The sequence below is a fragment of the Siniperca chuatsi genome, linkage group LG9 (assembly GCF_020085105.1).
Source record: "Siniperca chuatsi isolate FFG_IHB_CAS linkage group LG9, ASM2008510v1, whole genome shotgun sequence".
NCBI lineage: Eukaryota > Metazoa > Chordata > Actinopteri > Centrarchiformes > Sinipercidae > Siniperca > Siniperca chuatsi.
The window spans coordinates 7,730,589-7,752,423 of record NC_058050.1 but is presented as its reverse complement, the minus strand read 5'-3'; the positions used below and the strand labels follow the sequence as shown (position 1 = coordinate 7,752,423).

The 21,835-nt window shown below is 38.6% G+C and overlaps 3 protein-coding genes across 4 annotated transcripts; 2 read left to right on the top strand and 1 right to left on the bottom strand.

Annotated features, from left to right (window-relative positions):
- Positions 1-177: 177 nt before the first annotated feature.
- On the top strand, positions 178-6,919 carry vsig10l (V-set and immunoglobulin domain containing 10 like). 2 transcript variants are annotated; one of them, XM_044208368.1, is made up of 12 exons: positions 178-322; positions 930-1,259; positions 2,090-2,362; positions 2,503-2,769; positions 3,210-3,452; positions 3,603-3,881; positions 5,027-5,119; positions 5,578-5,802; positions 5,918-6,040; positions 6,147-6,187; positions 6,421-6,507; positions 6,599-6,919. In XM_044208368.1, the coding sequence occupies exons 2-12, from the start codon at positions 1,052-1,054 to the stop codon at positions 6,671-6,673; spliced, it is 1,914 nt and encodes a 637-aa protein (XP_044064303.1). In that variant the 5' UTR covers positions 178-322; positions 930-1,051; the 3' UTR covers positions 6,674-6,919. The 2 variants fall into 2 exon arrangements, with proteins under 2 accessions (XP_044064303.1, XP_044064302.1); XM_044208367.1 differs by lacking the exon at positions 178-322 and adding an exon at positions 329-607.
- Positions 6,920-12,423: 5,504 nt separating this feature from the next.
- Positions 12,424-17,040, top strand: lim2.5 (lens intrinsic membrane protein 2.5). The gene is made up of 5 exons (XM_044208366.1): positions 12,424-12,613; positions 14,143-14,355; positions 15,877-16,026; positions 16,258-16,392; positions 16,876-17,040. Exons 2-5 carry the CDS (start codon positions 14,178-14,180, stop codon positions 16,935-16,937), a joined length of 525 nt encoding a protein of 174 aa, XP_044064301.1. The 5' UTR covers positions 12,424-12,613; positions 14,143-14,177; the 3' UTR covers positions 16,938-17,040.
- Positions 17,041-17,178: 138 nt separating this feature from the next.
- Positions 17,179-21,236, bottom strand: LOC122881769 (free fatty acid receptor 2-like). Its single transcript, XM_044208365.1, has 5 exons — positions 21,104-21,236; positions 20,920-20,999; positions 19,710-19,863; positions 18,627-19,573; positions 17,179-18,188 (listed from the first exon to the last, which is right to left on the bottom strand). The coding sequence occupies exon 5, from the start codon at positions 18,179-18,181 to the stop codon at positions 17,270-17,272; it is 912 nt and encodes a 303-aa protein (XP_044064300.1). The 5' UTR covers positions 18,182-18,188; positions 18,627-19,573; positions 19,710-19,863; positions 20,920-20,999; positions 21,104-21,236; the 3' UTR covers positions 17,179-17,269.
- Positions 21,237-21,835: the final 599 nt, after the last annotated feature.

The window sequence follows — 21,835 nt, the reverse complement described above, 5'->3', positions numbered from 1 at the left end:
AAGGATCTAAAGCATGCAGGGCTTTAGTTGGCCTATTAGAGTGAAATGACTATTGCTTGGTGTACCTAATAAACGGACACCTGAGTGTGTAAGAGAACATATGCGGGTCACCAGTCGCATTACTATTTGTCAAGTGTAGGGCAGACCCCATGCATAATACAGAACTACATTTAAAAATTAGCATGTGCCCATTTAAAGGAGATACATTGTACATTGAAATAATATTGGCTTCTTAACTAAACAGAAATAAAACAGGTACTGTTATGTGAAGTTAGATTAGGGGCGGCCTTACGTGCACAATCAAGGCTTTGAATCAGCACAGGTGAGCTACGCACGCGCTCTGCTGACAGCTCAAGCTCGAGAGCACAGAGGAGGTTACACGGGCGGTTCCGTTACTGCTGTGTAAGACGCCAAGGACATTTCTGCGCTTGTGTTTGTTGGAAATATAACTTAAAGCCGGTTCTTGACTTTGTAAGAAGGTTCTCGGGTACTTTGAATTCGTGAACTACTCTGCTGCCATACTGTTTTACTAAAATGACGTGGCTGGATGAGTTTGAGAGATTAAGCGCAGTTTTTCTGTCCATTTTACTTAGCTTTACTTTTCAAGGTAAGATTAAAACTAAATCCCACGTCTCAATTTGCGAGGTTGATGCTTCTTTGCTTTGTTTTTTATATTTGATTTGCCTTTTGCTATGTTCACTTTTGTTTAGGATTCACGTTGAACCATATCATTCTATTTATTTTTGCTTATTTTAACAGGAACAGACATACACTAAAAGCATAGGATATTCAATTGCCACCTGTCAGCATTTATTGCATAAACTGTTATGCAAATTGTGTCCCATGGGCTCACAGGCCCATCAAGGCTTTAGAGAATTAAGAAATGAATATTTCCTCTTTAAACTAATCACTTGGTTCCACACTGACAGGTGCATACTGTGAACTGGTGCTTTCTCCTGCTGGTCCTACTCAGGTGAATGCTATAGCTGGCAGCAATGTGACTCTGGCTGTGTCCTTCAGTGGTGCCCCTGACCCAGTGGTTACCTGGTTTATGGCAGATTTACCTGTCATCACATGGACTATTACCTCGACTACTCCCCCAGACATAGCCAAAAACTACAGGGAGGTACTGAGGATTGAGCGAAATGGATCCCTTACCTTTGTAAATGTGCCACTTGGCTATACCAGTAACTACACCATTGAAATTACAAAGTCTGGATTTGGAAAAGCCTTGACTACTTTCAGTCTGAAAGTATTTGGTGAGTACCTGACTGAGCTCTGATTTTGGAGATGTGCTGTTGTTGTGGGATTTGGATTTAATGGCTTCTTAAACCTATATATGATATTAACCTGATCTTTCTTCACTATCGCAAATTTTTTTATCTGCTTGTTCCACAGTTTATAGTGCTATATGCACATTTGCAAAAATTGTAAACTAGCTGGATTTGGCAACATTTGGATCTTCAGTAGGTATTAAAATCTAATGTAGAGTTGTGGGTTTGAACAATGATTGTGCTGAACTGTGTCTCTGGGCTGGATGAAGTTAATGGTTGGGCAAACTGGGCAAAAATGGTTTCCAAAGCCTGTGTTTATAAAAGATCCCCAATTTCCACAAGTGAAGGTGGACTGCCCTGGAAAACTATGCAGATCCAAGTTTTGAGTTAAGCCACACATATGCTGCTACATTTTTATTCTTACCTTAATTCTTAACTTTATATACCATCTAATATATATAAAAAAAATGCATGAAATATATATTTTTGGGCGGCAGGGTGGTGGAGGGTGACTGTTCCTCCAGAGGACCTAGTTCCCTATTTCTGGATTATGCTAGACCAAGACTCTGAATCCCTCTCAGCTCTGTGGTTTCCTCTGCACTATGTCAAGGAATACAGAATGTACTGTTGAAATCTTTCAGACATCCAGAAAGTTTCATAATTGATAATCTAGACTGAATTTGGAAGATAAGCCATCTTAATGAGACATTGCAGTGTAATTCTGGTGCATTTGAAAGGAAAACGGGTACAATAGCTACAATGACTTAAATACTTCGTCCACCTGTTCCATCATCCCTTCACCTTTTGTTTCACAGAAAAAATCCAGAATGTGATTCTGAGCGCACAGCCTGATTTTGCCAAAGAGGGAACTGACCGGTTCACTCTGCAATATAGCATGCTGCAAGGAGTGGTCGAGCAACAGATGTGGTTCTTCAATGGCAAAGAGATAAATACCAACTCACACTACTCGTTGGAGCAGCAGAGCCTTGTGATCCTCGGGCCAAACCGAAGCGACACAGGACAGTATGAAGTGTTATTGACGAACCCCTTCAGCAGTGTGACAGCTCGCATGAATGTGACTGTGCTGTGTAAGATTAATAACTTTGATTGAAATTCTCCTTCACCGCATCCATTGGGCAGTGGGCATCGTCTTTCTAAACTCGTCTCTGTGTTTGTATCTCTTCATTTTCTTATAACTGTCCTCTCCATTCTTTGTGTACTGTTATAGATGGACCAGATGAGCCCATACTTGAGGCCCGTCCAGCTCAGGCTTTCTATGTATCAGGAGACTCTCTGAGCCTCTCCTGCCATGCTGAGGGATTCCCACAGCCAACAGCTGAGTGGGTCTTTGGTGGTCAGACCCTTTCTGGTTCCCGCAGAGGGGTCCTAAATCTAACACATGTACAAATCAGTCAAGGAGGCGTTTATACATGTACGCTGCTCAATGAGCAGACTGAAGAACAGCGGCGAAAGAGCATGACTTTAAATGTTTATGGTATGTGAGAAGCACGAGTTTTATCCTTTTTGGTGTATGTATGCATGTGAGTCTCTGATTTACCGTAATTTGTCTTAAATTATCCTCATTATGACTTAAAGAATATTATGATTTGGTTACACCAAATACAGTTTTAAACATCCTTACTCTAAGCATCTAGTTTGAGTTATTTTTATGTTTTCAGTAGAGCTATAGGATTACAGTCTTCTACCATCTTTGCACCTATAAAGACCTTTTGTACAAACCTATCGAAAAAAAATAAAACACAAAAATTAGGACAGCTTCGCATAGCCCTTTTTAAGAAGCTGAGATTTTGTAAATACATGGTTCTCACCAACATATTTGTCTAAATAAGAAATGTAAATATGGAACCAAATGTGCATGAATGTGCAGACTGCTTGGTTCACTTTAATAATGTCTGAAATTTTCTCTTTGGACAGAGAGGCCGTCGGGCAACCCAATGTGCTCTGTGCAGTCGGTGAATAACGTCGACTTGCAGTACCACTGTTGGTGGTCGGGGGGAACTCCACAGGCCCAGCTTTCTTTCCCAGCACTAAGCAACACCAGCAGTGGAGCGGGGAACTTCAGCCTGACCTTCAACGCCTCAGATAACCTCAACAGGAAAACTGTCACATGCATGGCAGACCACCCAACTGAACAAAATAAGTGCAATATTACTGCAAGTATGTTTTAGATTTTTCATTAATTATCAGTTGATCAATCCAATGGATTTGTAAATGCTCAACAATCTGTTGTTCAAAAAATAAAATGTTTGTATAATTTGCATTTTTGATTTTAGTAGCCAACCCCAAACAAAACCTTATCTTCCTCAGGGAGTCCAATGGAGTTCCTGCCAGCTGTGAGAACCACAGTTGATTCTGAGGGCAAAATAGTTGTCACTATCCACTGTGTCAGTGAGGCATCGCCTAAGGCTGTGGTGTCATGGTCCAAAGGCAGCGAGGCTGTCACCAGCAGGACAATATACCAGATCAGCAGTGACACCACGCAGCTCAAGATTTATGATTACAATGTCAGCAACTTTCTCCTCCATAACTACACTTGCAACTGCCGCAACCCACTGGGCAGCCAGAGAAGGGAAATACAGCTAAGAGGTATAGAAGAGCTGTTCTTGGTTTGTTGGTTGCCTGTCACCATTAAGCGGATGTGGAAAGTAACCAGATACTTACTCAAGTACTGTTGTTAAATATGGTTTTGAGGTACTTGTACTTTACTTGAGTATATTCATTTCCACTTCTACTTTACTACATTTAAGAGAGAAATACTGTACTTCTTAATCCACTACATATAGCGGATGGCGGCAGTTACTAATGACTTTTTATATGTATAACATATAAGCTCATTTAAGGAGATTCATTTTTATATTGTAGGTTAAACTACTCATCCGTATAGAAACTAACTAAATTTAGCCACACATGAATCAGCTAAACTGCTAAAAATGCTACTTATAAATTAATGAATCATTAATTTGACACTCTGAAAGGACCGTTCTTCAGAGGAGGGCTGAAATGGTTAGTCAGTTAATCGATTGGTCGATTGACAGAAAATGAATCGGTAAATCGATTAATCTTTATAATCAATGATTCATATATCAAAAATTCCCTTGTTTCATATCTTCACTTGTGAAGATTTCCTTCCTCTTTGTATTATGTGTTAGTAATCTATATATCTTTGGGGTTTGGGCTGTTTGGTCAGACAAAACAAGCAATTTGAAGATGTCACCTTGGGCTTTAGGAAATTGAGATGGGCATCTTTCATTATTTTCTGACATTTTGTAGACCAAACTTAAAACAATCATCAGATTAAAAGACAATAAAATGTGTTAAATGCAGCCCTACTTCAGAGTGAGTACTTTTACTTTTGATATTAACTTACACTTTTCTCCTTTTACTTTCATGTTTAATATGAAATATTGAAATACCTTTATTGTAACAGCATATTTTGACATTTTTGCATTGATACTTAAGTAATATATGTGGTTACGTCTTCCACCACAGCCATACACTACAGTGTTTATTTGTGTCATCTTAAATACTAAAAGGATTGTCTTCAGCTTCTAATTTTGCGTATTAATAGCATTACCAGAGTAAAAGGAAACAATGGGCCCTCAGACAGAGCTAAGTAATACCTGAGGTTGCTCCTTCCCTTTTTAAACAAAGCTCTTCAGTCTTGGTATACCCACACCCCCCTTTCCTGCCCTCTCTTGATCTCCCCCTCGCTCACAATCCTCTCTTTCCAGGACCGTCGATCTCAGATTCCAGTTTGTTCCCTAATCAAGATGGAACCATCATCACATTGACCTGGGAGGTCCCGCCTACCTCTGTTGTTACAGGTAAAACAGTAATTAACTCTATGAAGGTAGCTCAGAAGGCTCCAGGTTCATTTGTTTTTCACAAGAATATCTCTTAACACCACACACAAACCCAACCTTCTTGTTTTAAATTTGTACATCTTAGCAGAACTCCTCAGGAAGAATGCCAACACAGTGTTGAAAACAGAAACTCAACATAGAAGATAGGGGTGTAAATATTGTGTATTGTGTGAAGCCTCTAGATGAACAGTGCTGTATTTTGGGAAGAAATATTTTAAGGACAAGAGTACTGTGGAAAGCAAATGTCAGTTTTTGTTATGTCTCCTGTCAGTTTGTATGTACATAATATAACAGTAAGATTTTCCTAATCAAACAGGCCTGTAACATTGCTTGACATCTGGTACCACTATATAGTTTGGTGATTGATCAACTTTGATGCTGGTATCATACTAAACAGAATTTCATGTGCTTTCGCAAAGGGTTTGACATCCAAATGAAAGGACCAGACCTCCTGAACAAAAATCGTAATGGCACCCAAACTAGAGGCAGCTCAAACAGTTTTCACACCATCCAGCAGAAACCTGGCTCTGACAGGAGTGCGGACATCTTTGACCTCGATCCCAACTTGACGTACAGGTTTCGGGTCATTCCTAAAGCTCGTATGACTGAAGGAGAGCCATCTGAGGTCCACAGAATTGGTCCAGGTATTGCAAAGTGCTAGATTGTGTGTGTTTATAAAAGCATTGCATTTCTTACTACAAGGTCAGCGATGGTGGTAAGAGTAAAATAGTTGTTTACTATTTGTCTTGGTGATACTAGGCGAAGGGCTGAGTGGCCCTGCGATTGCTGGCATTGCAGCTGGAATCCCCTGCAGCCTTCTCTTCCTGCTCCTGCTGGGCGGCTTCATCTACCTCTGTGTCTACTGCAACAAGAACAAAAGTAGTAAGTGAGCTTGTTTAGCACCAAATCTGAATCAAGTCTTTAAACATGGTAACATATATTCTTTATATTCTGTGATAAATATTTTTTACTTTTCTGCGTTTTGTAGGTCGGCAGACAAGATATCCAGTGTCCAGAGCAGCTGAGAAGGTTAGAATCACTTCACAGGCCAACATCATAAATGTTCAGGAATTTGTTTGTGTAGCTTCAGTGCTAACATATTAGTTGATAGTTACAGTTGATGGGCAACTTGTGGAGTGTAAAATATATACCATACTCTCCATATCATGCATCAGATACAGTATGTATTCATTCATTAACTGAACGATGAATTCTGCCTCCGTTTTGGTTGGTTGCTTTACCTTCTTTCTTGTCACTCATAGGCAATAACAACCCAAACAGATACAACTCCTCATAACCTGCTGACAGGAGGGCTGAAGTCCCTCCCTGATTACAACAGATTACAGCAGGTAGCCTTTGTAATCAAACAAATCTAAGTTGAAGATTACTTCTTTTGTTGATTTACAGTAAATGAACTGGCTTGTGTCTGTTTTCTTTCAGACTCCCTCTGAGAGATCAGTGACTCTCCCCACGTTTGTCCCTCCACTTCCCGTCAGAGTTGCTACAACTGTCTAAACTCCAAAATTTGCTTTGTGTATATCGGTTTTGTATAGCATGCTTTTATTTTTTATATGTTTTTTTTATTTTAAATGTATGAGAATTTTTCTATATTTTTTATCATTATTTTAACTAAAATAAGGATCGGTGTCATAAATGTATTTCATTGGAGATGGATATTTGTATCACTTTCCTGTATAATCTGCAACTTAAAACTCCTTTATTTTGTAACAGTATTTATTCATAATAAATCAATATAAGCCATGCCTGTAAATTTATTTAACTAAATATCAAGGAAAGCCTAACTGTTTCCTTCCTATTCACTATAACTTTCAAGTTCAGAATACTTCCTTTAAGACAACTGTAACCCTACTGTTCTCCTGGTCACTCAGTATATTATTTAAACAACAAATAATGCCCACTTGCACAACAAATTGCTTTTGTTCTGCTTTACGTTCAACATCAATGTAATGTATTTTCTGCTTTAGTGTTATAGTATTTTAGGGCTGCAATTAACCATCAGTAATTTTTTGATCAATTAGAAAATACATGCAGAATCAATATTTACTCTATAAAATGATTAAGAGTTCATCTTACATAGTCATTCATGCACTCATGGTATTTATAAAATGGATAAAAACAAGGAATTCTATATTTGTTAAACTGCAACCATGGCCCTGGTATTTGTACTTGATAAGTGACTAAAACAATTATTTAAAATTGGTATCTGTTTTCATTCTGCCAGTTGACATTGTTTCATCACAGAAGTGTCCATATTTACTGTATATTTGTTATATTTTGCGTGTTTTTAAGTTGTAGTTTTGCCATCTTTCATTTGTCACAATCTGTATTTGGTTAAATCCCAACATGTAGTAATACCTGTCCATACATGCTCTTTTTAAGCATGTATGTTCCAATAAAGAAATTCAAACTAGGACATCATACCGATATATGCTACTGTATATCTGATAGACTGCACCTTATATACCCGGGAAATATGTTAACCAAGCAAACGGTTTAAAGACACAGGGATGAAAAATTCCTTTCAGTCACCAATGAGCATGATTTGGCAAAGATGTTTTGTTGAGTTGTGTATTGCTAAAGCAATCTTGTGATTATTCTTTAATTCAATCCCTGACAGTTCATTGCCTGTAGAACTACACATAAAAACGTAGAACACGTCGGATCACATATCGACAAAGTCTAAAAAAGCTTCCAAGGTAATCACATTTTTTTTAATGTTATACTATTAAATTACAACTGAATGTGATGACTATGGAAAACATGTTTACACTTCAAATACATTACAATTTCAAGCTTAGAGTAGCGTAATTACTAGCATTCATTGTCAAAATATTTTTTATGTTTCCTTATGTTAATGCTTCTCTCATGGAACAGATAATGACCATGGCCTTTCCCAGAGGACCCCACCTCCTTGTCACTCACAGGTTTTCTCTTCTGGCAAAATGTATTTATTGGAAATGTTTACTATTTTTAAGCTTTGCAATGTTCAACATACTGTTGACAGCGATCTTCTGCTGTATGTAGGTTTAGTCCTGGCCATGAGTGGGTGGATAATGAGATAGAGCATTTGTAAGGATGTCAGATCTGTTTTGTTTCCTCCAGGGACACATGCTGTTGAGCTCATCATAGTCCTCCTACTGTGTGTCTCAACATTATATCCCTTCATTCTCTTTCATTTGCTTGGGCTTTGATCAGCTTCCTCTCTGTTTCCAGTGATGTGGTGGAGAGTTACTCTGCAGAGCCAGAGTCTGACTTGACAGAGTCTTGTTGGATCACACCTTGTTCTCTAACCCACCCAAATACACACAGCTCTCCTGATATGTCTTGGTATCTGTATTCCAAGCTACTTCACATTACATATTTATCTAGAGGAGCACTCAAACACAGTCCAAAGAAGAAAAGGCATTCAGAGGTAGAGCTGAACTGCTTGACAATGTCCCCAGTAGTAACCCTTGATGACCACTAACAAGACAGCACAGCACAAAGACTTGATGATTACAGATTTAAATTTTCTTTCTGAAGATGGTGGCCCTGTAGTCTCAGGTAGCTATCAGCTTGCAAAGTATAGCAATCCAAGGGCATAAAAGAAAATTCTCTCTTTTTAAATGTGCTTGAAATCCATTTGGAAGTTATTTTTTCTAATATACATACCTTCTGATGATCCATTCATTTTTAATTGTGTATAATTATTTTATACAGGAACAGCAACTAAACCAGGGATTCCAGTCAGTCGGGAGCCTACAGAGGGAGGTACTGTCAGGTTCACCTATGAGATCAGATGCTCCTGTCCCTCAGCTCATCCCTTCTTCTCATTTGGGAGTTGAAGTAGTGGTGCGTTAAGGTCAGATGGCACACTGAGGAGAATAGTGTGCCACCCAGGAAGGTCCTCAATGTTAGCTGTGAGTCAGTGTTACAGTACTTGCATTACCCTGCTGTAGACGGTCTCCTTTTATTGTGAGAAACACACATTTAAGTACCTGTCAAATGTTTCCATCATGGTGACCTGATGTTTTTTTTATTTTTGTGCAGCAGATGGTGCTATTGTGCGTGTTTAAGATAGGCCTGTCTCATCACATAAAGATTTTGAACAGTGGTTAGGACAATTGAAATTGAAAAGACTTGCGTAAATATTGATCATAATAATCATAATTAGAGTTGACAGTGCTTCAGTCACTGTTTTTGTGTGCCTGCATCTCTATTTTTTGTTTTTTTTCTCTTTAATTTGATCGACTTTCACTCATACTAATATTAGTTTACTACTATATCTAAATGAAAAGAAGTTACAAAGGTTTTATAAAATATAAGTCTACATTAAAAGCCACATCACCATGAAAGGCTCAATCCCTGATCCAAATGCAGGGTATAAACAGGATTGGAAAAATCTGCTATAACTCCCAAACTGATTGGTATGTCTTAAATTACAGCAAGCCTACAGGAATTAACGCTATAGAAAACAACTAAATGTTAAAACGTTTACAAATATTTTCTGATGCTGTTATAGGTTTCTCTGCATCATTTGTAAACATTGCAGTAAAAAAGGTTTATATTGTCAACTCTGATCAGTAGTAAAACATGCAAAATAGCTAATTTCCATCTGCTAATGTTCAACCTGGACTTTGAGGAAGTGCACTTGTCATGATGAAATGAAGACTGATAATTGTGTTAAATGTGACATTGCAGATTAAGTGTTTGTCTAGCCTGCACAGAAATACTCTTTGACCAATCTTGTGTGACCTTACCACAGTTAGACCTTTGTTATGTCCTGCAATTGCATCATCAGGATCTCCATGTGTTTTTTTTTTTTTTTTTTACAACTTTTCAGATCGCCCCATTTTCTGTCATCTCTACGTCTCTCTGGACAAGACAGTGGTTCAGTGTGGTGCGATTGTGTTCTTGTTATGTGCAAATGATGGTAAACCACCTGCCAGGTACTTCTTGTGAAACAATATGAAGAGTGGACTTCTCACAGCTCTTAACCAGTGTAAAAATCATCATATTCACTGTCTGTGAACTCTGAAAACATTTTACTCTGTCAACACCCAGGGCAGGGTCAGTAGTGCAGAGTATGAGTGCTTTCCATATTCAAATACAGACCCAAACACACAACCATTCAGCATGTGTTAGTGTTCTAACTCAGACAAGGCAACCATTTTGCCCGTCTACAGCTCTTTCTATTATGCTGGTCACATGGTTTGCATGTGTGTTGTCATCCTTTGGCAGCATTGTATTGGAGGTTAGATGGACAAACCTGAGTCCACCTCTGCTTCAACAGCCTCTCCCAGGGGAAACATGGTCGACTGCAGGTTTGACCTAGAACATGTGTCTTATCTGTTTGGGAAACAGCACATATGATTAGCATGAAGAACACCTGAAATTGCATCATCAGAGTCTCTCAGTCCTTACTACTGTACTGTAGTAAATGGTACTGATATGCACCAAAATCCCATTATATGTCTCTCATCCTTTAATACATTCATGAGGAAAATGAGCTGAATGTGTGAACAATGCATTATGGTCCCAAATCATAATCAGTTATGAATGCTCTATACTGAGTGAGGCTTTTCTCCAAACCCATATCCCATATTTTACAAGGTACAGCACTGAAGGAGGGCAACACTTGTTCTCCTCATGGACCAACCAACGTATTAATTAACCCCAAGAGAGACGCCCCCATCTTCAGGGCTTTCAAGGTTGTGGAACTTTCTACTGGCTGAAAGTACCAAATGCCCATTTAAAGGAAATGTTGCAATTATGATTTATACAAAGAAGTGTCCATCTCTTTCTCTCTGTCTTAGATGTAGAGTGATAAATATCATGTTTGGTGGTAAGTGAGGTCATCAGGTGTGAGGCCAATGACATCTGTGTCATCACTTTTAAATGGAATATGGAAGATCACGGATGAAAGGACAAAAAACAACCAAGTTTTGTCTGCAGTATGACTTGGGTATAAACATTAGAGTGCTATGTCAATTTATAGGTGAGTACTTTCCACATATATGCATTTACACACCTCAGCTTAAAAAAACAGCCTTTTAAAAATACCATTTATTTTGGCTTTTTTTTTCATCTGTGGCAGGTGAATTGTCTGTGGCTGTACTCTGTGGAGAAGGTTGAATCTGACTTGGTAAGTACTTTGTTTTATCCCATTTGTATTTAGAATGTTTTACACCACCAACAGACAAGTGTAGATGATAGTTGTGTCCTGAACAGACACCACATTCAAGCTCAGCTGTGGTGTAAAATCCATTGTTTATTTCTCATGAATATTGTGGTAAAGATGTGCCGATTACACAAATAAGGAAATGGAGCTGAAGGTTTCACTGGAAGTGAGTGGAGTTTTTTATGCAAACTAAACACATCAGTAGCTGTGTGTGTGTTTTGAAAGACAGTGCTGAATATTGATATTGGCTTTTTCCTGCATCCACAATGGAAATAAGCCTCTTACCTTCTGGTTTTATCTTTGAAAATGTTTGTGTTTAAGGCAGTTTGTATTTATGTTTACTGTATTGTCAAATAAATCCAATTACTTACAAAAATCCCTCATGCAGATGGAATAATTAGGCTATTAATTACCAAAGATGGAATCACTGCTCAGGTGTCCCAGAGGGCAGAATTCCCTGAATATTAACAGAGACCATCTACGATGTAATTAGCTGTGCTCACATTACCAGATGTTCTTTCTGAAATAATCCATCCATTGTAGTAGCTGTGACTGTTTTGACAACGTGTGCAAGCCATGTGAATTATGTTGATGCATGCCCAATAGCTTGCAGTGTCAATACTAATATTGTTAATACTTTAAGTGTACGTTTTTTTATGCAGTATTGGGCAGCCTTTTACTGTCAGTGCAATGTTTCCACAATGTCATTATATATTCATTGTGAACATGTATAGCGCACTCTGCATGCAGTTTGTAATTTTATTAAGCAGCTCTTTGGTCATGTGTCTGTTCTAAGCGTATATGTGTCCCCATGACCACACCCCAGCCACCCTGAAAGAAAGTGTGTGCTTCAGCATGTTCCATTGACCACAGCAGTACTGCAAGCCTTTGCACATCCACAGTTCCAGAATGCCTAATAGAACAACAGACAAGGACTATGGTGTAGCGGCCTCATATCCCAGACCCTCCCCAATCCCCCATCCCCCAACACCATCACCCCTCCCCTCTCCCCTGACCCCCAAAATACTCCCATGTAGTTCAGTGTGAAAGAGTCACATGGCTTTTGGCCCACCAGCTCAAGTGCATTTGTTCTGTGCTGATTGTTTTAAAGGATTTTGCCTCCATCAACAGAAAAGTGGAGGGGATAACTTTTTGGAATTCAGCCTAGGGCTTCCTCTTTGACGTTTCCCCCACTCCTGGCTTGCACACTCTCTCCCTCTTTCCCTGAGGAAAGGCCTATACTTAAGAGGGTTGATTTATCCTGAGGAATTCAGGTAAGATGATGTCAGGTCAAATGTTAATTGCTGATGCCACTTAGATGGTAAGAATTGGGAGTAAAAATAATAAAGTAGAATACATATCATGCTATGCTAATCAATGAGTGAATGAATGTCTCACAGGTGGGCCTAGAGGGCCTTCACCATGTGATAGTGACAAGCTTTCAGGATTTTGGCTCAAATCATTTACATGCAATGTGCTTTGTTTGTATTACCCTGTGTTAGATTAGTTGTTTTTTTCAAAATCTCTATTATTACAATAGTACCCATAGTTTGTTTTACTTAATATGTGATACATTTTTCAAGATTTCATGTACAGATAAATCTATGGTGTTCAGACCCCCACCCAAGAGTGTGGATGATGTCTGTTGTCTCTAATAGCTTAGAGCAAAATTGACCTTGTTGACACAGATGTTTGACATGTTCTACTTTGAAATGCGGATTTCTTCTTTCTGGCTAGTTCATATCAATTTGTTGTTGTCATACTGTCATAAAAAAAGCAGATTATGGCCAATTACAGTCTGTGCAGCTACATACAGTGGGTGAACAGGGTTTAACCTGTTATTATGGGTTATCTTCGAGGAGTCGGACTAATTCACAAAAAACCTTATAATAAAACTTTTTTCAATATTTAATTCAAGGCTTCGTTTGTATCAGCCATCACTGTCTTTCACAGCATTGTGAGTTTTAGTTGAGTTAAAGTAAAGTATTTCTGATTCTGATTAACGGTGGTGTTCTTAGGCTATTTTCTGATTTGGGGTTTGTGTGGTTTGACTAGGAAATGTATGTATTTCTGGCTTGTTTTACTGCAGCAGTGAGTACAAAAAAACATGTTCAAACAGAGAGTGAGAGCACATGTTGCTATGAGCTGATTGTATTGTGGCTGGTATGGTTTATCTGCCAGCAGCATGATGAGTTCTGTGCATTGTTGTTACAGCTAACTGCGTAATCAAGATAATTTGATATCCATCTTCAGGCAGCATCTCCTTTGAATCTTGAACTGTAAATGTTGCTGCTAGCAGAATAGTGTCGGCCCAATATGCATATTACAAAAATAACTGAATTGATAACACATTTCTGACTCTTCGCCCACTCACAAATAGTCTACAAGAAGGAGTCACCTCTGTGTTTGAGGAAATTTAGTGGTATAAATTCAAGTCGAAATTAAGTCATAATTAGAGAAGATGGTGTGTGCCATGAAGAATGTTTGTTTAAGCCCCCAGTCTTGCTGGGTAAATCTAAGCAGGACATGTAAATGAATGTCTTCAAAGATAATCCCCTATTTTCACCTGTGATGATGCTGGCCAACATCACAGCAGAGTGATTGCATTTGGCAGCTCCTAGATGTCTACAATCTTTTCCTGCCTCTGCATCCATTCCTTCAGGCCATTCCTGTCTCCCTAATCAATTTATTACCGAATAAACTTTAAAACTAAAGCTACAAACCCTGTTATAGAAAAATGCTAACTTCATTACAACAAGTTTGGTTGCAGCACTGACTCCCATCTTCTTTTCTTTTTGTACAGTGCATAAAGCCTTAACCACTGTCATAGTGTCACTCATGATGTACAGCTTCATGGGAGGGGGCCTTTTTTGTGCCATTGTGGGGAACATCCTGTTGGTGGTCTCCACAGCCACAGACTACTGGATGCAGTACCGTCTGTCTGGCAGCTTTGCCCATCAGGGCCTGTGGAGGTACTGCATGTCTGGCAAGTGCTATATGCAGACTGACAGCATTGGTAAGTGGGAAAATATCTTTTTGGGCCCTTAAAAATGTCCCTTGTGTCTCCCTGAGGCACAGCAACTCTCACCAGAGTCTAGGTCTACTTATCTGAATACGCTGGTAATTATAATGACTGTCCATACTTTTGAGATACAATAACAAGAATTTCTTGAGGTGACTTTCATAAGATGAGAAGTGCATACAGGCAGACTCGAACTACAGCAACAATGGTGGAAAGAAATATTCACATTTATTTCACTTAACAAGTCTACAGCTTCTGTGAGGCTGGATTTAGGCACAGCAGTGCTTTGAGCTAAACACTAATGTCAGCATGCTAACATGCTCACAATGACAATGCTAACATGCTTATGCTAAGCATGTATAATGTTTACCATGTTCACCATTTTAGTAAAGCATGCTAAAATCTGCTCAAAAAAAAAAAAAGGAAGAAACCTCAGGAAGAGCAACAGAGGAGGGATACCTCTCCCAGGACAGACAGACATGCAATAGATGTTGTTTGTACAGAATAGATTCACAACAGAAAATCATAGTATATACAATTATGAAAAAATGTAGATTGTTAAACCTAAGTGAAGAGGATGGATCCAGGAGGACAATTGAGTGTTGCCTACTAAGTAGGATCTGAGCCACACCACCTCCTCTCCACCTTAGACACTTGGAAAAAGGACAAGCCACACAAACACAGTAGAGGACAGCAGCATTCACACAGAGAGGAGAAACAAACAAACACACAGAGGGAAAGAGAGCCATGATAAACCAACTTATTGGACAAATTAAAATTGTCAAGTCAAGGATCACAATTAATCACAATGGGGACATCAACGTCTGAACCAAATTTCATGGCAAGCCATCCAATAGTTGCTGAGACATTTCACTCAAAGTCAAAAACATAAACCTCAGTGTGGCACTGGAGGAAAAGTTCGGGGATCAACAAAGTCATTAGGATACATTGTCTAGGAACCATGAATTTCAGTAGTACATTTTATGGCAACCCATCCAATTGTTGCTGAGATATTTTAGCCTGGACCAAAGTTTTGGACTGACCGACTGACAGACCAACATTGTCATCCCTAGCCACAAGTGTGGCTAAAAATAAAAATACTGCAATGTAAAATTACTCCAACAACAGTAAAAGTTGTGCATTTTACTTAAGTAAAAGTAATATAATACTATGTGATTTATTATCAAAAGTCCTGATTACAAAGATATGTCTCTCCTAGAGTTATAAGAGTCATGAGATTTTGGTACAAAGAGATACAGAATACACAGTATATACAATGCTGCCATTGTATTTCACATTTCTAAAGCAACTAAATTTGGCAACTTCTCTAGGTGGAAATAAGCCTACCGCCTCAGTCTAGTGATGGGTAGTTATAGCATCACACAGCTGTAGTGTTGTAACATTTAGAGAAGTTCATATGAAACTGTTCATAACAAATAGCAGGTTTATCTTTTTTTTAATCTTCCTGCACATATCTTTATAATATGTTCTCTCCCTTGTTTCACTCCTCCCCAGCCTACTGGAATGCCACTCGTGCTTTCATGATCCTCTCTGCCATGTCATGCTTTGCTGGCATCATCGCAGGAATCCTCTCCTTTGCCCACTTCTCAGCCTTTGAGAGGTTCAACCGCTCATTTGCTGCTGGGATCATGTTCTTTGTTTCAAGTGAGTCATTACATTAGCCAGATAATTTTATATTGATTTTGTTTTTCTACATCACATCTGCCATGAATGTTGTACTATTTAGTGAATTTACATATCATGTAGATCTCACACAAAGTTCACTAGGTCTACCACAGAAACTCTGTTGGTGCACCAGGTGATTTTCAACTAGGATGACCTTTACTGTTATGGATATTTATTTTAAAATGTTTCACTCTCTGCCCACCATGCCAGCTCTCTTTGTTCTGCTTGCAATGGCCATTTACACCGGGGTGACAGTGAACTTCCTGGGCAAGCGCTTTGGTGACTGGCGCTTCTCTTGGTCCTACATACTAGGTTGGGTGGCACTGCTCATGACCTTCTTTGCAGGTTCGTTCAAATAAAGGAGTGCAATAGAGTTCAGTGTAATTACTCTATCTCGCTGATTGTGAACAAAATCGGTTTGAGTTCTTACATGAACATGTACGCAAACTGGGGAAAACAGTTAATATTCCAAATTCTCACAACAGCTCTGTCAAATCTTGAAAAACAAATCATAAAATCATCAATACAATGCTGTCACACAAACACTTTAATTTTCTTGAAATTTTATTAACAGTAATTCCTAAAGTTGCTGTGTGTTATGAGTTAGTAGTCTCATCAGCTTTGCATACATTATAATGCCCAATATATATTTTCAAAATCACAAGATTTATATACACCAGAAAACAAAACAAAAAAATGTCTTGCCATCAAAAAACACATTTTCTGTTCTGCCACTATCTTGCTTCACATGTTTGTGTACTTTAGAAATGCCTTTGTGGTAATTAAACACCATATCACCTTACAGCTGACCTATGTTTTCTTTTGCAGGTATATTCTACATGTGTGCCTACAGAATGCATGAGTGTAGAAGAGTGGCTGGCCCACGTTAAAGTTAACTGGAAATAATGTGTCAAGAGTGCAAAGGATATCAATTCCAGTTTAAAAAGAGAAGAATTCTGTAAAATAATAAAATTTGGAATTTTGCATATGCAACAAACATGTCTTGTGGTTTTGTCATAAAATGATCTTCATTGGTTTGGGATGGAAAGCAGCTCAGTCCCTTTGAGCAGGAATAGATGTGAGACATTATTTTATAAATTAACTGAACTGGAAAAGCAATCTGTACAGCATTACACATTCTGATATAATGTATGTAATATACAGTACAATGATAACTTTATAGCTGGATATGTACATATTGTATTGAATGTGTATTTTGCTCTTAGCCAGAGTCTGTGGCCTGCCTTTGTAATTCTGAAACATTGAGTCTACGCTTCCTGAAAATTGACTTTTGGCTAGTGCAGTGGAAAGAGGAAGAGGAAAAGTAGAAGATGATGGGATCAATACAGGTGTTAAAGGTGCTAAGCAGCAAGGTGTAGTACCTCCATTTTGGGCTCTTACCCTGGAAGTAACCCAGTAAATGTGAGACATTGTATGGCAGCACACAAATGAGAAACACAGCTAGAGTCCCCAAGGCCATGCCGATGGCCTTCTGCTTCTGCATCCGGGATATCCTGGGGCGGCTGTACAGGATCAAGATGCAGCGCAAGTAGCAGTAAACACAAATTAGAAGAGGTATAAGGCAGAGCACAAAGAAAAACTCCAAACGTACTGGGAGGAGGACCTCCAACTGCTTCTTTGTGAAGTTCTCATAGCACACACTGGTGTTTTTGCTGGCCAGGGATGGGTGGTGTTGGGTAATGAAAGTAATGCTGCAGTGTCCTGCTGATATTAGCCAAATAACAGCACAGATAACTATCGCGTACACAGGTCTTTGCAGCTGATGATAGGTGATAGGGAAAGCTACCGCAATATAGCGAATCACACTGACTGCCATCAGCAGCAAGGAGCTGGTGTAGATTGTGGAGAAGAAGATGAAGGAGGTGATGGAGCACAGGAAGATGGACAAATTCCATTTCATGCCTGATGCTGCCTCATACATCTTTAGAGGAAGGATGATCAAAAAGAGCAGGTCTGAGACAGTCAGATTGAGTAACAGGATGTCTGTTGGACATGGCTTGGAATGGATCTTAACACTAAAGGCATAGAGAGCCAGGAGGTTGGCTGGCAGGCCCATCAGGAAAGAGATGATGTAAATGGAGAGAATGACCTCACTGCTCACCGTTGGCTCCATTATGGGCCTAAAACAAAGGAAGAGGAATCAAAATTTATAAAGTAACAGAATATAAAACATGTTTGAACAACCACATAATCTTAAAGTCCCAGTCAGCTAAATGGTTGGTGCAGTTATAGATTTATTTAGATCAGCATTTTTATAAACACAGGAGTATTTGGTTATATGTGATACCTTAAATGTATCTTGTCAAAGACATTACTGATTTTAAAGAAGTCAAATCAGCATATTTAGGTTTCGCTCAGCAATCTTGTAGATATTGTTAATAACAACAACCAAAATGGATAAAGTTATTTGGGAAAGTGGCTTTTCATGACTCAGATCACAAAAAAGTTCTAAAACAAGAAAGCCATAGTCAGTTCTCAAGCTCAGATTCCAAACACCAGATGCAGAATTTCAAAAGCAAAAAGCAGTTAGGTTTGATAAAGTAAACACATTTACTTACCTAGACGTAGATGTTTTCAAAAGTGTACTCTATTTAAAAGTAAACAACTAAAGTTCTGTGTTGTTTGCCTTACTGTGCCTGTCATCAAAACCAATCAGTTTATAACTTGTGAGTCCAAAGATGAGCTGTTATGAAATGTTAGAAGCCGGAAACAGTGAGTCATAATTAAGCCCTGTGTGACACACTGCTCTACCCATTCTATACTGAGCATCAAGCAGCTGGTGAACTAAAATGCAAAACTGAAGCTCATGTTGACTTTTGTACTGAATATGTTAATAAAGGACCTCCTGCCATTACATCACTGCTGGAATACACTCTGAACATGATAATTAGGTCTGGATTTCACCAAGCCATGAACCTGCATTTATCCAAAGTTACACCTACACCACAAGCTCAGGGTATAAGTTATCATTTCAGATTCAGAATTTTTTTCCACAGACATTCAATTTCCAACATTATTTTCTGAGTTCAAGTCCAGTGTGGCATATTTGCCATTAACAAGCAATTTGAGACATTTGTGGATTCAGTAACAGGATGGAGCATAGCTACACTATATACTACAATATATAGTAGCCTGTGGCCATGTGACAGTTTTCTGTTGCCTGGGAACAACCTGAATATTGGTTTCCTTCCTGTCTTACATTAGCATCAGTTAACACTGCAACAGGAAACAAACATGGACTTTTTTGTTTGAAACTGTGTATGTACATGTAATTCAAGCCAGTATGAATGATATGTTCAAGTCTGAATATCTATACAAGAAGCCATGCTCAAGTCTGACGAAACTGTATAAAAAGAAACTCTGCAGTACATATATTTTGCACCAATTCTTTTGTTTTAAGCAATGTACTTAATGAGGACTATTGTAAGGAGTCTACTATGTGAGAGCAGCAGCAGATGTCCTGTGATCAGCGGTTTACGTAGTCATCCATGTTGCAATGCACTCCCTGTGGGGATTAAAAAATATATATTTCTCAATGCTTGAGCAATAAAAGCAGGAGGAGATTCTACGTGTCAAGATCCATGTCAGCTCCCAATCTGGTCCATATATAGTATTTTTTTTATCAGTCACATTCACTGCACCTTTTCCAGGGGCTATATTTCGCCTTCTCTATGGTGGGCTGTTGCGTTGTTCTGGTGCTGTTGAGCTCTGGTTGGTCTGCGCATTTCTTCCACAACATAACTCAGGGTTACTCTCCGGTCTGTATGGACTTGATTGTGTGTCCTCATTTGTGATCTAATAGAGAGAGATAGAGAGAGAAAGAGAGAGTGAGACAAAGAATAAGTGGAAATCTCCTTTAATTTAGGCACAATTAAATGAAATCATATTTAATTTTATTTAATTGTGCACATCAATACATGGCTCATGCTGACAAAAACTTTTCTTTGACTTTTGTATGTTTGAGAGGAGAGACATGACTTGCATGTCATAAATAAGTTCCTTTTTTCAGTTCCTCACTACACACTCATCATATCAGTACATAATGCCAACATTTGTGCTGATATTGAGAATAAAACCGTTTTCTTTACCTGTTGTATGATGGTTCTTGTTGGACATTGTCTAATAAACTTTACAAACATAGCCAGCATTTACCCAGTATTTGGCAGGTACTAATTTCATTCCCTGTGTGTGTGTGTGTGTGTGTGTGTGTGTGTGTGTGTGTGTGTGTGTGTGTATACATACATACACATATATGTATGTGTGTGTGTGCATATAATAACATAGTGAAATATTCAAACCTAAAACTGAGAATTTTTTTTTTTCCATCAAAGAAAAAATAATCTAGATAAATAATGTATTATTTTGTACACATTTCCCCAAACGTCAGCCTGACATATTTGGTATTTTTGGAAACTTGGAGATGTCAACAAAAATTTAAAATAAAGTTCTTTGGGTTTGAACAATGTTTGGCTGCAGCTGTGCAAAATGTACTTTTTTGTCCATCGGCCAAATGGCTACTGAATGTTCAAAGATGACCATTTTACACTTTCTCTGGTGGCTTTGTTAAGTAGCCAGCCGAGCAACTCCTTGGTGTGAATTTTTAGCACTGTACCGAATGAATTAAGATTTTATCTGTAAATTAGAGTGCAGGAATTAGAATGTAAGATTTTTTTTACATTGTACAAATCCAACCAGTTGGACTGCCCGCTCCAATGTCATTGTGAGTGATGCAGGAGAGAGAAGTATCTCATGTAATGTTGCTGAATGGCCTTTTTCTCTGAGTTGAATTTATTTTGATGTTCTGACCCAGCTATCTTTTGAGCCATGAGTATGTGTGTGGTTGTGGGTTACTGTTAACAGCACACTCCATGATGACACTGCCACCCTCCGTTACTGGTTCCTTTTCCAGCATCAGGGTCATCAGGGTTTATCTGTGGACATAGGAAATCATAACGGACAATAAGGTAACATATCTGGCAAGTAAGTGCTCGTCTGTCATTAACTGTATTTTGAACAGGCAAACTGTATCACTTACATAAAATGTTGAATGTTATTTGTCGACTTTCTGTGATGGTTCTGAACTGTGCAGAACACCTCATTTTGCTGTTATGCATTTCATATGTTGCTAGTCCATTCAGTGTCTCAGTGTACAACCATTGCCCCTTTCTTTCCTCGTTGAAAGCCATTAGAGTATGATTTTCCAGAAATGGACTTCTGTTCCAATTAAGGGATGGAGGTGAGAAAGGGCATGAGTAGATTTCACTGCAGTTAGCCTGGAAAATTTCCCCACCCACTATTTGCTTCTGAATGGAGATTATGGGAGCTTTTCCCCTCACTGAAAGTCAAAACAAAGTCATAATTAAAAAAATTAAAAATTAAAAAGAAAACCCATTTTCTTGTGCAGTGTTAAGGATCAGTGAGTGTAGCTTTCAGGTGTAGTCAGTAACTTAATGTTGAAGTACATTTTCAAGTATAGAGGAACAGTAATGGCAGTATGTAAAACTGTCTTGTTAACATGCTGTAGCTGCGTGTGGCTCAGTGAGTTGCGGTCAAGTATTCTATGGTACTCATTTGCATGGTAGCTTATATATTAAACGCCCAATGGGCCTCAACCTACAAACTGAAATTACATGCAAGTTTACAAATACTTAACAAAGATAGTTACAGTTTGATCATAGAATTTCTGAGTTGTTTTAGAGTCTGGGTTGATCCAAACATAAACTTGAAGGTTGTCTGCTCTGCTCACATTATCAATCATCAGGGTGCA